This window comes from Lissotriton helveticus, chromosome 8 (assembly GCF_964261635.1).
Source record: "Lissotriton helveticus chromosome 8, aLisHel1.1, whole genome shotgun sequence".
Classification (NCBI taxonomy): domain Eukaryota; kingdom Metazoa; phylum Chordata; class Amphibia; order Caudata; family Salamandridae; genus Lissotriton; species Lissotriton helveticus.
Window position 1 is genome coordinate 171,688,369 of NC_136069.1, and position 14,597 is coordinate 171,702,965.

At 50.7% G+C, this 14,597-nt stretch overlaps 1 protein-coding gene across 4 annotated transcripts in view; it reads left to right on the plus strand.

Moving 5' to 3' along the window:
• BRWD1 (bromodomain and WD repeat domain containing 1) overlaps positions 1-14,597 on the plus strand; it is a 2,464,655-nt gene that overhangs the window by 1,869,068 nt on the left and 580,990 nt on the right. For 3 of the 4 annotated variants that reach the window (XM_078656838.1, XM_078656840.1, XM_078656839.1), the window contains one exon: positions 9,293-9,418. In XM_078656838.1, the coding sequence (XP_078512964.1) occupies positions 9,293-9,418 (126 nt within the window). Of the gene's footprint in view, positions 1-9,292; positions 9,419-11,341; positions 11,408-14,597 lie in introns of those variants that run through there. The other variant, XM_078656841.1, reaches the window with a different exon arrangement.

Consider the following 14,597-nt stretch of genomic DNA (forward strand, 5'->3'; position numbering starts at 1 on the left):
ACCGCTGGTTTGGTTGCTCCAGACTAGCCCTTGCTCCCCTCCAAAAGAGGAGCACCCTGGACCCTCCTGGTCCACTCCAGACTCCATTTTAAGTCCACCGCGTGGGCTGGCATTTGCCAAGACTTGTTGCCCCAATCCTGGGTCCAGCGACGTCGACAGCAGAGACCTTCGTGGGACAGCTCGCACCTCCATCCTGGTCGCCGACAACGCCTCCTGGTCCGAGAGACTGCAGAGCCCAGCAGCGCCCACTCACCTGGTCGAGGTGACTTCGTCCGGTGCCATCCTGGTGCCCACCTAAATCACTGGCTAGTGATTCAGAACTTGGTCCCCTCTGCTTACAGGTCTTCTTCTTCCCTGATCCAGGCTTGGATCACCACGAACTTCTTCACTGGCCGCCTACCAGCAACTCCTTTCTTCAGGCTCCTGGATCTTCAACGAGGGTTTCCGACGCAACTTGAACCCTATGCAGCCGCAGCCCCTGGGCTAGGTAAACTGAGTACTCCGGTGCTCCAGCATAGTCCAACACCCTAAGTGTTCGGATCCACTCTCGTTTTCGACCCACCTAGTCGGGTTCGCCCGAGAACAGTAACTTTGCAATTGCTAGTATCCATAGACTTGTTCCCGCATTACGCGTGAGAGTTCCCACTCTGCACACGGCGTCCCTAGGCCTCCTGCTTCTAATCCAAGGGTTCAGCATTATAGGCCTAGCGTTTCTACAGTCTAGAAAAGTATTACTTACCTGCTAGTAACTTCGCATTCCACTTCTTGTGTATATGGTTTTTCGTGCCCCTCGGGCATTTGTGTAAATTGTGCGACTTTCAGTAATTCTTTAAGAGTTTTGTTGTGTGCTTAGCTCCCTGTCTCATAAAGAGCCAGGGTAGTCCTGTTATAAATAAATATACTTTATTTTTGATAACAACTTGTGTGGTGTCCTTTCACTTGGTGTTCAAGGGGTAATGTGATGGTAAAACAGCTGGCTTAACATGCCCTCTAGAGTCTTATCCTTAGACTGCTCGTATCCATGCTACTAGGATAGCTGGTCTATAAGGTTGACTTACAACCAATCATCAATAAGGGTTGTTTGGACTGATACATAGTGATCACTAGAATAGTGAGCACTGCATATCAGGCCAACTTCTCACATTGGTGAGCAGCGGTTGGGATTTGAGCTTGCTGTTGTTTTACCACACATATCCTAAGAATATCATTTGAAAGATCACATAAGTACTAAGGTACATATAACTTAGCTTAGAATACTCTGAGTTCTACTGAACCAGCTGTTGTAGCTCCTAGGGCCTAGCACACCCTAAGCTACAACTCTAGCAAGGGATCAGTAGGTAAACATATAGTGTAGGTAAGTGCACCACTTACACCTCACTAGAAAAGCATGTCTACCCATGGAGAGTCTACTGAGACTCCCCTTGTGGTTATTGACCCTCCACAGGTCAAATCAAGATATGCAGCTCTCAGTTTCCAGGAGATGAGACAAGTGTGTACCTCCAGGAAACTGAAACAGGGGTCTAACCCCACCATTCCCTTTCTAATAGGTCTCTTAGAGACATATGATGCGAGAAAAATTTCTCAGTTAGATGGGAATATGCCAGCCCTAGAGGGTACTATTGGAGATCCAGACCTCCTTGACACTGAAGACAGAGTTGAGGAGGGGGATCAAGAGGAACTCTCTGGGGATGAGGCAGACAAGAGGTCTGAGTTAGTCAGCAGACTTACTAGGGCCAACTTAGACCTACTTAGGGAAGGATCTGGGGGACCCCCAGTACTGACCCTAATGAGGCCTAACCTTGGAGTTAGAAGAGATAGATCTCATTCTAGGGACTCCAATAGATCTCTGCACTCTAATGCCTCTTCTCAGAGGAGAAGGAACTCTCCCCAGAGGAGATTGACTTCCCCTCAGAGAATAGAGCATGAAGCAAGGATGAGACAGGCTAATCTGAGGATTGAAAGGGAAGAACTTGCCCTGGCCAAAGAGAAGCTTGCCTTTGCTAGGGAGCAGCAGATGAGTGGGGTAGTACCCACTGGTGGCAGCAATCTCCCAAGAGATAAAGAGAAGGGTTTAGATAATAAAACACCTGACAAAGATAGTGCCCCCCTTTAAACAAGGGGATGACATCCAGAAATGGATGGCTGCTTTGGAGAGGGCCTGCACTGTGCAGTGCATTCCCCAGAGTCAGTGGGCAGCTATACTGTGGCTTTCCTTTGATGGCAAAGGTAGAGATAAGCTCCTCACTACAAGAGTGGAGGATGCTAACAATTACCAGGTCCTGAAAAATACACTGGTTGATGGGTTTTGTTTAACCACTGAGCAGTACAGGTTGCTGTTCAGAGACACCCAGAAAACTCAGTCTCAGGACTGGTCTGACTTTGTGGATTGTGCCACTAAGGCTTTGGAGGGCTGGTTGCTGGGTAGCAAGGTTACTGATTACACAGGGTTGTATAATCTTATGATGAGAGAACAGATTTTAAATAACTGTCAGAACCAGTTGTTGCACCAGCACCTTGTTGATTCAGATCTGACCTCTCCCCAAGAATTGGCAAAGAAGGCAGACAAATGGGTCAGAACAAGGATCAAGCAGAACCAGAACCAGAACCAGGGTGGTCAGAAGAAAGCAGACCAGAAGGGGAATACCAAGAGTGAACAAAATGACCAGAAGTCTTCAACAGGTCCCCAACAAACCAAAGAGGGTGGGGGTCAGGCTTCACAGCAGAAAAAGAAGACTCAAGAAGGCCAGTCAAAAAGGTGGTGCCAGTACTGTAAAAGTAAGTCTCACTGGTTTAGTGAGTGCACCAAAAGAGGAGGGCAAACTCCTACCACTACAGCCCCTAAGGCAACTGCACCCCCTAGTACAGTCAGTAGTGGTAGTGCACCTCCCAAGGGACTAGTTGGGTTAACCTTGGGAACTGAGGAGTCTGACAACTTAGTTGGCACACTCACTCAGGCTGTCCTTGTCTGTACAGGGGATATGGATATGTCCCCTGATGTAAGTCCCAATACTTTGGGCAAATACTGGCAGACACCTTTGATAAATGGCAAAATGGCTCAGGCCTATAGGGACACTTGTGCCAGTGTCACAATGGTGACACCTAACTTTGTGGACCCTGGACAGATCATGCCAGGTACAGATTTCCTGGTGACCAATGCCAGCAACGTCACTACCAGTCATAGTATGGCGATTGTTGCTTTCTCCTGGGGAGGGGTAAGTGGCCAAAAGAAAGTTGTGGTTAGTTCAGACCTCCCAGTGGATTGTTTGTTGGGCAATGATTTGGAGTCGTCACTATGGTCAGAAGTGGAGCAGAGGACTCACATGGAAATGTTAGGCTTGCCAGCACATGTGCTTGCTGTGACTAGGTCACAGGCCAGAAGATGTCCCGCTGAACAGGTGCTGGATCCTGGAACAATGGATCAGACACCTTCCAAGAAGAAGAGCAGTAGGGTTAAGGCATTGCCTTCCCCCTTGCCCCAGGTTGAGGATCAGGTCTCTGAGGAGGCTGATCTGAGAGAGCTGAGGGAAACTGAGCCTAAAGAGCTTGAACTTGATCAAGTTGAGTTTCTGGGCTCAGGGGGACCCTCCAGAGAAGACCTGGGGAAGGCACAGTTAGACTGCCCTTCCCTTGAACCCCTCAGACAGCAGGCTGCTGCTGAGGCTGCAGGGAATGCCACAGGTGCCCATAGGGTATACTGGGAAGATGGACTCCTATACTCTGAGTCAAGAGACCCCAAGCCTGGTGCAACCAGGAGGCTGGTCATCCCCTGGTCTCAGAGGGGTTTCCTTCTCACCTTGGCCCATGAGATTCCCCTTGCAGGTCACTTAGGCCAGACAAAGACTTGGGACAGGCTTGTCTCACACTTTCACTGGCCTCACATGAGTGAGAATACCAAGGAGTTTTGTCGCTCCTGTGTCACTTGCCAAGCCAGTGGTAAGTCAGGTGGCACAACAAAGGCCCCCCTCATACCACTACCTGTGGTGGGGGTTCCCTTTGAAAGAGTGGGGATTGACATTGTTGGTCCAATGGAACCCCAGACAGCATCAGGGCACAAGTTTATACTGGTGGTGGTGGACCATGCCACCAGGTATCCTGAAGCTATTCCACTTAGGACCACTACAGCACCTGTAGTGGCAAGGGCCCTAGTTGGAGTGTTCTCCAGAGTGGGCTTCCCTAAGGAGGTTGTTTCTGACAGAGGTGCAAACTTCATGTCAGGATATCTGACTGCAATGTGGAAGGAATGTGGTGTCAACTACAAGTTCACCACACCCTATCATCCACAGTGCAATGGGCTTGTTGAAAGATTCAACAGGACCCTCAAAGGGATGATTCATGGACTACCTGAAAAGCTCAGGCGTAGATGGGATGTCCTGATACCCTGCCTCTTGTTTGCTTACAGAGAGGTCCCACAGAAGGGGGTTGGCTACAGCCCTTTTGAACTTCTGTATGGGCATCCTGTAAGAGGACCCCTGTGTTTGGTGAAGGAAGGATGGGAGAGACCTCTCAAAAAGCCTGCAACCAACATAGTGGACTATGTACTTGGTCTCCGCTCCAGGATGGTTGAATACATGGAGAAGTCAACTAAAAACCTTGAGGCCAGCCAAGAACTCCAAAAAGCTTGGCATGACCAGAAGGCTGTCCTGACTGTGTACCAGCCTGGACAGAAGGTGTGGGTGCTGGAGCCAGTTGCCCCAGCAGCACTCAAAGACAAATCGTCTGGGCCCCACACCATCATTGAGCAAAAGGGAGAGGTCACCTACCTGGTGGACCTTGGAACTCCCAGGAGCCCCCTCAGGGTGCTCCATGTGAACAGGCTCAAGGCATATGTCGACAGGAAGGACATGAGCTTGCTCATGGCCACAGATGAGGGACAGGAGGAAGAGAGTGACCCTCTCCCAGACCTGCTCACTCAGAATCCTGATGATGGATCAGTAGATGGTGTTGTCTTTTGTGGCAGCCTCTCTGAACATCAGCAACAGGATTGTAGACAAGTTCTGCAATCCTTTAGACATATGTTCTCTCTGACACCCAGTCAAACTGATTGGTGTACCCATGAAGTGGACACTGGAGACAGTCTGCCTGTCAAGAGTAAAATCTACAGACAGCCTGATCATGTCAGAGACTGCATCAAGACAGAAGTGCAGAAAATGTTGGAGCTGGGAGTCATTGAGCCCTCAGATAGCCCTTGGGCTAGCCCAGTAGTTCTAGTGCCAAAGCCTCACACCCAGGGTGGTAAGAAAGAGATGAGGTTTTGCGTAGACTACAGAGGACTCAATGCAGTCACTAAGACTGATGCCCACCCAATACCAAGAGCAGATGAACTTATAGATAGATTGGCTTCTGCCAACTACTTAAGTACATTTGACCTGACAGCTGGGTATTGGCAAATCAGGTTAGCTGAGGAGGCCAAACCCAAGACAGCATTTTCTACCCCTGGTGGGCATTATCAATTTGTGGTAATGCCCTTTGGTTTGAAAAATGCACCTGCCACCTTCCAAAGGCTGGTGAATCAAGTTCTCACTGGGTTGGATGACTTCTGTGCAGCATATCTTGATGATATAGCTGTCTTTAGTTCCACCTGGGAGGATCACCTGGTCCACCTGAGGAAAGTGTTAGAGGCACTGCAAAAGGCAGGTCTCACTATCAAGGCCACCAAGTGCCAGATAGGGCAGACACAGGTTGTATACCTGGGCCACCTTGTAGGTGGAGGCCAGGTTCAACCCTTGGAGAGCAAGATACAGGCCATCAAGGACTGGGCTCCTCCAACCACCCAGACTCAGGTTCGAGCTTTCTTGGGCCTGACTGGTTACTATAGGAAATTTGTCAAGAATTATGGGTCCATTGTGACTCCACTTAATGACCTGACAAGTAAAAAGATGCCAAAGAAAGTTCAGTGGACAGCAAGCTGTCAGAAAGCATTCAATGACCTAAAGCAGGCCATGTGCACAGCACCTATCCTAAAGAGTCCAGATTACTCCAAGACCTTCATTGTCAAAACAGATGCTTCTGAGTTGGGTGTGGGAGCTGTTCTATCTCAGCTGAATTTTGATGGTAACGACCAGCCCATTGCTTTTATTAGCAGAAGGCTGACCCCCAGAGAGAAAAATTGGTCAGCTATTGAGAGGGAGGCCTTTGCTGTGGTGTGGGCCCTGAAAAAGTTGAGGTCATATTTGTTTGGCACTCACTTTAAGATTCAGACCGACCACAAGCCCCTCTTATGGCTAAATCAGATGAAGGGTGAAAACCCCAAACTACTTAGGTGGTCCATTTCCCTACAGGGGATGGATTTTACAGTGGAGCATAGACCTGGTACTGATCATGGCAATGCTGATGGGCTCTCCAGGTATTTCCACTTAGAGCAAGAAGACTCACCTGGTCAAGGTTAGCTTATTGTCCCAAAGTTTGGGGGGGGTCATGTAGGAGAGTAGGGTCTGCAATCCTATGATCACCCAGAATTTTGCTTTTTGCTTCACTGGTTTACGACTTTCCCTGGCTGTGGGCCTGCTAATCAGACCCACAGCCTAGCTGTTCTCTCTATTCCAAATTGTACCCAGGTACTGAATTGGCACTGGGCCCTCTCCAAGTCCCTGTACCCAGGGCTGAGTGACCCAGAAGTCTCCCAGGGGCTGCAGCATGTATTATGCCACCCCTGGGTTGACTAACTAAATCAGACACAACTGGCTGCTTGACAGCTGGGGCAAGGTGGTGTAATCACCCTTTGCTTTAGATATAGTATTCCTATATCAAAACCTACAATGGACACCTATATTCCTATCAGTCACTCCTATGGCAGGCCTTAACAATCCTGAAGGCAGAGTGCATGGGATAAGGTGAAATGGTGCTCTGGCATGAGCTGAGCCCGTTTGCAGCTTGCGGAACCAAGTCCTAATAGCTGTTCCATGATAACGCATACCATATACTCATAAGTGCATTATAATCCTCGCGGTTATATGCCAACTCTGGTATCGCTTTATCAAAACATGTCGAGTAAGGTGTCATACGAATTGGAATACTAACCCCTCGCCAATTCTGGATACGGGGTTAGCATTCCACCCTTCTAGAGGGACACGACATGTATGTAACCTGTAACCCCGGTTAAAGTCAGACATAGCCTCAGCTCCACAAGATGGATGCTGCCACCGAGACACAAGTCTGCCCTCCTGCTGCTGGGAGTCCTCCCAGCACAGGAGGCAAGGACAAAGGGTTTCCTGCCAGGGGCGGTGCCAGCACCGTCCCAGACAGGATTTTGTGTATCCTAGGTAGGCAGGGCTTTTGAGGAAGGTGACTGCAAGTGGCACCCCGGTGCTCACTGTGCATAGGCCGGCTGGAACCAGTTCCAGGGGCACTCCAGCCCCTGATCTGGGGAAAGCCCGCCAAAGGAGAGGGGTGTAACCACCCCCCTCCTAGTCCCACCCATAGGGCAGGACTTAGTCGCGTGCCAGCCCCTTTTTGCAGGATAAAGGTAGGAACTGGCCCCCTTCCAAATTAGATCATCTTTGAATCCTGAACCAACTTTCCACGAAAGGACCTCAAGACTCTTCTCAAGATTTCTCCCTTGTGACTAAGGAGTAGTCACCCTGCAGCAGCAGGCACCAACCAAGCATCGCGGTCTGCTGTAAGTCTCTCCTCCGGATCAAGACTGCCCTGCACGACGAGAACCGGCTTCCCTGGCACCTCTGACCTCAACCTGCATCATCAGCCCAGCTGTGATCCGTGGGTGTGACGAGACCTCGAGGGACCGGCCATCTTTGAAGACTGCACGACGCTTGTCCAGCACGACCACCGAGTGACCCTCGACTGAGTGCTTTGGGGTAAGAGAAGCCCCGACCCTGAGCAGCTCCAGCACCGAAGTTCAGCCCCCCTGCATCCACGAGATCTGCGTGGGGCCCTTCTGCTCTTTGCTGCTCACCGCGTTGTCCCGGTCACTTGCCCATTGGCTAGTGGCCCTCTTACGACGCTTCACGACGACAAACACCGCTGGTTTGGTTGCTCCAGACTAGCCCTTGCTCCCCTCCAAAAGAGGAGCACCCTGGACCCTCCTGGTCCACTCCAGACTCCATTTTAAGTCCACCGCGTGGGCTGGCATTTGCCAAGACTTGTTGCCCCAATCCTGGGTCCAGCGACGTCGACAGCAGAGACCTTCGTGGGACAGCTCGCACCTCCATCCTGGTCGCCGACAACGCCTCCTGGTCCGAGAGACTGCAGAGCCCAGCAGCGCCCACTCACCTGGTCGAGGTGACTTCGTCCGGTGCCATCCTGGTGCCCACCTAAATCACTGGCTAGTGATTCAGAACTTGGTCCCCTCTGCTTACAGGTCTTCTTCTTCCCTGATCCAGGCTTGGATCACCACGAACTTCTTCACTGGCCGCCTGCCAGCAACTCTTTTCTTCAGGCTCCTGGATCTTCAACGAGGGTTTCCAACGCAACTTGAACCCTATGCAGCCGCAGCCCCTGGGCTAGGTAAACTGAGTACTCCGGTGCTCCAGCATAGTCCAACACCCTAAGTGTTCGGATCCACTCTCGTTTTCGACCCACCTAGTCGGGTTCGCCCGAGAACAGTAACTTTGCAATTGCTAGTATCCATAGACTTGTTCCCGCATTACGCGTGAGAGTTCCCACTCTGCACACGGCGTCCCTAGGCCTCCTGCTTCTAATCCAAGGGTTCAGCATTATAGGCCTAGCGTTTCTACAGTCTAGAAAAGTATTACTTACCTGCTAGTAACTTCGCATTCCACTTCTTGTGTATATGGTTTTTCGTGCCCCTCGGGCATTTGTGTAAATTGTGCGACTTTCAGTAATTCTTTAAGAGTTTTGTTGTGTGCCTAGCTCCCTGTCTCATAAAGAGCCAGGGTAGTCCTGTTATAAATAAATATACTTTATTTTTGATAACAACTTGTGTGGTGTCCTTTCACTTGGTGTTCAAGGGGTAATGTGATGGTAAAACAGCTGGCTTAACACGCCCTCTAGAGTCTTAGCCTTAGACTGCTCGTATCCATGCTACTAGGATAGCTGGTCTATAAGGTTGACTTACAACCAATCATCAATAAGGGTTGTTTGGACTGATACATAGTGATCACTAAAATAGTGAGCACTGCATATCAGGCCAACTTCTCACAGGGAAATCATGTCTTGAATAGTCTGGCTGACTGGATTAGTATCAAGTTTCAAGTTTGTGTGCAAAATATGTAGTTTATTCCATCCAAGTTTTACTTCAGTTGTGCATAGTGCATTGTCTTTCAATTCTAAAATGCTCTTCAATATCTAATCTTTGAGTTGTCTGATTTTTTTTTAGACGTATTTCTGCACTTCTGTGGGAGACCAGATATATTGAACATAACGCCAGGACTTTTAATGAACCTGAAAGCTCAATTGCTAAGTCAGCTCAGAAGATCACTAAACTCCTTTTGCAGTTCATCAGGTAAGAAGCATTCCAGTGTTTCATTAATCAGTGTATTTTTATTTATGCCTAGGCACTTTTTTTTTTTAATCTGATGCATGTTCGTTACTAGTATTTCTTTACAGATTAGTATTTCTTCACAGATTTTCATTACAAAAATATGCTTGGACTGCTTATGGGTATTGTAGGAAAGTGCCCCTTTTTGACATGGTCACCCCCTTTTTGCTCACTGATACTGATGTTGATCGGTAGTGCACTTGGTCCCTGCTAACCAGACCCCAGTGCCAGAGCTCTTTCCCTAAAAACTGTCCATGTGTTCAGTTGTAACCCAATTGGCAAGGTCTTTAGCTCCCTGTAAGTCCCTGGTAAATGGTACCCCTGGTACCTAGGGCATGGGTTCTGAAGAGGGTCCCTAAGGGCTGTAGCATGTATTACGCCACCCTAAGGGACCCACACACAAATTACATGTAAACTGCCAATGCAGGATGTGTGAAATGGTGCAAATCATTCCAAAAACACGACATTGCCCACTCCCTGTGTGCAATGCCTAAATGCACTGCAATTCTTATATGTAAGTCACTCCTACAGCAGACCTTGGAGTCCTAAGGCGGGGTGCATTATATGTGAGGGCAATCTGTATGAGCAGAAATGCCCCTGTGATATCTAGTTCCATTGGTAAACATTGTAAGTGATCGGGAAGCCATTTTAAAGATATGTACTGGGCACTGGTCATTAAAAATTACCCAGCTACACAATAGCTTCACTGAAAACACTGATGTTTGGTATCAAACATCTTGTCTTGATAAATCTGTACTGAGGCCAGTATCAGATTTATGAAGACATCCACTCAGAGGTCACCTTGGAGGTGTCCCCCTGAAAACTACTAATTCTCTAGTGTGTTGGCTGACTGGTAACGTCCAGCCTACCACTTCAGACAAGTTTCTGACCCCCTGTAGTTGAGAACCTGTGCTCTCAGCGGTCAGGGACAGTGCCTGTCCTGTTGAAGGTGATCACACCTCCTCCAGCAGGATGGCTATTGAATTTCGCATATAAAAGCCAGAGGCTGCAAATCTTCTGCTGCCTTTGATTTGCGACCCTGGCTTTCCCCAGACCTAGGGAACTCTACACCTGTCCTGAGACCCATTTGGCACCAGAGCAGGCGAGAAATGAGATGGAAGGCGTCACACCCCTAAGGTGGGCCACCAAAAATGGACAGTCGAGGAAGGGTTTCACCATCTTGATTTTGGTAAAACAAGGAACTCTTGATCAGGATTATGCCTACTCCTCAGAGGAAGTGATCATATAGGGCATGTAGTCACCCCAGGGGTAAGTAGCCTATTGGTTACTACCCTTAACATCCCTAAATTAAGTTTTTAGGGACTCCCCTCGGCACCAGACCATCAGATCTGTTTACCTGGGAACAGAAAAAAGACAGAAAAGAGCAGTCACCACGAGAATTGAGGACTTAGCCTGAACTTGGCGCCAAACCCTGCCTTGTTGCTGGTACCGCAACAATTGCACCGGCCCAACTCCTCCAAAAGCTGTGTATCCTCCCAAGCCCTTGAAGGACTGTCTATCACTTCACCAACTGTGTAGCATCTCACTTGAGGTGGAGGAGCCATCCCCCTACAGCTGCAGTCACCTACCACACTTGGCCGGTACTCCGTTTTGCTGGCCATTGGAACACCGAGGGAGCATCTCACCAGGAGTATTTCACTGTGGTTCCAGAAATTCAGCCCCATCTCTCAAGTGAGTTTCGAGACACTAGACCCTCCAGGTGCCTCCCAGCACCAAGTACCGGCGCATTTGCCAAAGCAAATGTTTGTTGAGTGTCCAGTCAAGACACCACTGCTGCAAAGACCGACCTGCTAACGAGGGACTTGAGGATCAACGAGGCCCACACTTCAGAGTGGCCCAGCTGACCTGTTTTCTTCCTTTCTCTAGGTAACCCAAGAACTGTGAGAGCCTCTAACTCCAGCGACCCTAGCCACCAGCCTGGGTCCACAGAAACCAACTGGGCCCCATGGCTCCTGCAACCCTCACGAGCTGAGTCCCCCTTTGAGTTCTGCCGTTCTTGTCCAAAAGTCTTCACCTGCAGCCTTTTTGTTACTGGTACCTTTCCATTGACTTTAACGTGTAGTGCTCTACGGTACCATCGCATCCAGCGCCTCTGCACCCTGACACACAACGGCAAGTAAACCCGAACTACTATCCTGAAAGGCTCCCCCAACAACCTCTTGCAAGTATATATATGCAGTGTATGTTTCTCCCTTATGAAAACATTACCGCGTTAGAGGCTCATTCCTCAAAACCATTATATCGCTTTAATTTTGTTTACTATAAAAATACTCTCCAAAAGCCTGATTCCGATGTTCTTGGTGTCTAATTTTATATCTAAATCTGTGCAAATTTTCTTCTTGAGTGTGTCTCTCATTTATTAACTCTGCATGTACTACAAATGCTCAACACTACCCTCTGATAAGCGAAAACTATTCGACCACACTATCACAAATACAGCACTTGGGATTATTAAGTTAAGATCTGTAAGCCAATAAGGGTTGTCTGTACTTTTTGCATGGTGTGCCCTTACATTGGCACTACCAGATAAAAAGTCAGCTTCCTACAGCTATTGATCTGATCATACTATTGATGATCTTTACACTTTTTTTTAAAATATGAGCTTGTACCTCCACACAGTGCCCAGGGGTTCTATGTCCTCGCCTGTGCAATTTGAGGAAGTTTCAGGCATTGATGCGGATTGAAAGAGGTCCCTAGATCCTTTAGAACAAGAATTGGTGAAGTAGGATCTGCTTTCATGGTTACCCCCACTTTTTGCTGGTATCGGTGTGATGTTTTGACTAATCTGACTGGGATCCTGCTAATCAGGACCCCAGCCACTCTGCTTTTTCCCTAAATTGACTTTCGTTAGTACTTCCGAGAATCCACAATTGGCTGTACCCTTGTAAGTCCCTAGTATCTGAAAGAGACACGTTAGTATTAGATTCCTTACCTTAGAATATCTCCAGGCGTCAGACTGGATCCGGAAATTTTTGCGTAGCAGTACCCTTGCGCGTCGGTAGGCGTCGTCTGTGGCTCCGCGTCCGTCGTCAGCGTCGTGGACGCCGTGATGACGTCGTCGGAGTACTTAGATGCCGCCTCCGCGTGCTGACGTCAGTTCTTCTTTTTTCCGCGCCAGCAGCGCAGATCCGGAAAAAGTGGTACCTTAGTCACTTTTTGACTAACTCTCTTTTTGATCTTTTTGATCTCCTTTTTCGAGTCTTCGACTCCTAATCGGTGCCGGTAGGGTTGCCTGGTTTCAAGCCCTGTGAGGATTGCGACTGACTGATGTCGGTGACGGACCCTCACCGTCGGTGTCTCCACTGTCTCGGCGTCGACCACGACGACAAGGCCTGTTCCGACTGCCGGGCCCTGACTTCGAAGGCTAGACAGGAGCGGTCCCGTAAGCGGCTCGAACTCCGGCAGTCGGCCCCGCGCCAAGAGAGGTCCCGGTCCGGACGGAGGTCGAGGGACCGGGAGCGGAGCCATCATAGCTCCGGGAGTCGACATCACTCCTCTGGGTCGAAGTGGCCAGGTAAGCACAAGAAGTCGAAGAGACGTCATCGCTCTTCCGACTCCCCCCCCCACGCTCGCGCGACGCGGCCGGGGGTTCAGGTGGCACCGCCCACGCGGCTCCGTCGGAGTCGCAGGCGCCGCGTCCGGCTTCATACCCTGCGGTCCATGGGCCTAACGCGGCGCCGGAGGAGATCTAGCGGTTCCTCATGGCCATGAGGGCCTTCTCTCCTTCGATGGGCTCCACGGCGCCTTCGGGCCCAGCGGTCCCGTCTGGGGGTCCTAGCGGGTCGGCGGCTCCGGCCCCGACGCTGTCGGGTGCTTCGGCTCCGACGCCGCCTGCGCCTTCGGGCCCGGCGCCGCAGGGTCCCACTGGATCCGGTTCCGGATCGTCGCCGGTGGATTTAACGACCTCCCCGGCGCGTCCCCTCTGGTGTCACCACCGGCGCCGTCCTCGGGCGGTGCCGTCCCCGATATCTCACTCAACCCGGTTCCGGCGCCGAAGCGGCGCGGCGCCGATTATGACGCCGTTCGGAGAGTTTACTTTCCATGAACCGGACCCATCCTTTGTTGAACCTGACTACCAGGAGATGGGTGATGAGGAGGATTGGGAGGGGTCTGAGGACCTTCTGGCATGTGAATGCCAGTCTCATGAGGACTGGGCAGGTGAACTTGGGGAGGCCAGTGGTATAGACACTTCGCCTGACACTGATTTGTCTCGCCTCCTACCGTGGCTACGGAGGAGGGGGCAACCTATAGTGTGGTGTTGATGAGGGCAGCCAAGGCCTTGGGCCTTGAGCTCCCCGTCGCGGCCGTGAGGACTAACCTCCTCACTGAGGTCCTTAAGCCGCAGTCATGCTCAGCCGAGCCTCTGCTGCTGTTTAACAAGGCCTTAACCGACGTTCTTTTGGGCACTTGGTCCAAGCCCGCTACGGGTTCGCCCGTAGATAGGAACGTGGCCAGACGCCACCGCCCGGCCCCGGGCGACCCATGTTTCCTGTCCACCCACCCCACCCCACCTCCGAGAGTCTGGTCATCCAGGCCTCCAATTCCCAGACCGCATTCCCGTCGGCACCGCCGGACAGGGAATCCAAGAGGTATGAGCAGTACGGTAAAAAGATCTTCTCATTCCTTAGTTTGGGATTGCGGTCTTCCAATACCGCATGCCTCTTGGGCCGCTACACCCACTCTCTGTGGGATACGGTAGCGGAAGTGCTGCCAGAGTGTCCGTTGGAGGTACGGGCCAAACTCGGCCAAGCCCTTGTGGAGGGCCGGGATGCAGCCAAATATTCTATCCGGTGTGGGCTGGATACCACCGACTCACTAGGTAGAGCGATGGCAACGACGGTGGCGGTCAGACGCCACGCCTGGTTTAGGTCCGCCAACTTTTCGGCCGATGTCCAAAACACACTGATGGACATGCCGTTTGATGGCCGTCGCCTCTTTGGCGACAAGGCAGACCATGCGCTTGAGCGCTTTAAGGACTCCAGGGCTACGGCCAAGTCCTTGGGCCTCTCGGCCCCGCGCCAGCAATCGGCTGCCTTCCACTCCTTTCGTGGCCACGGAAGGGGTGTACCCACACGTGCTGCCAGCCACGCTCCGCAGGGTAATAACCAACGTGGTGGCGGCC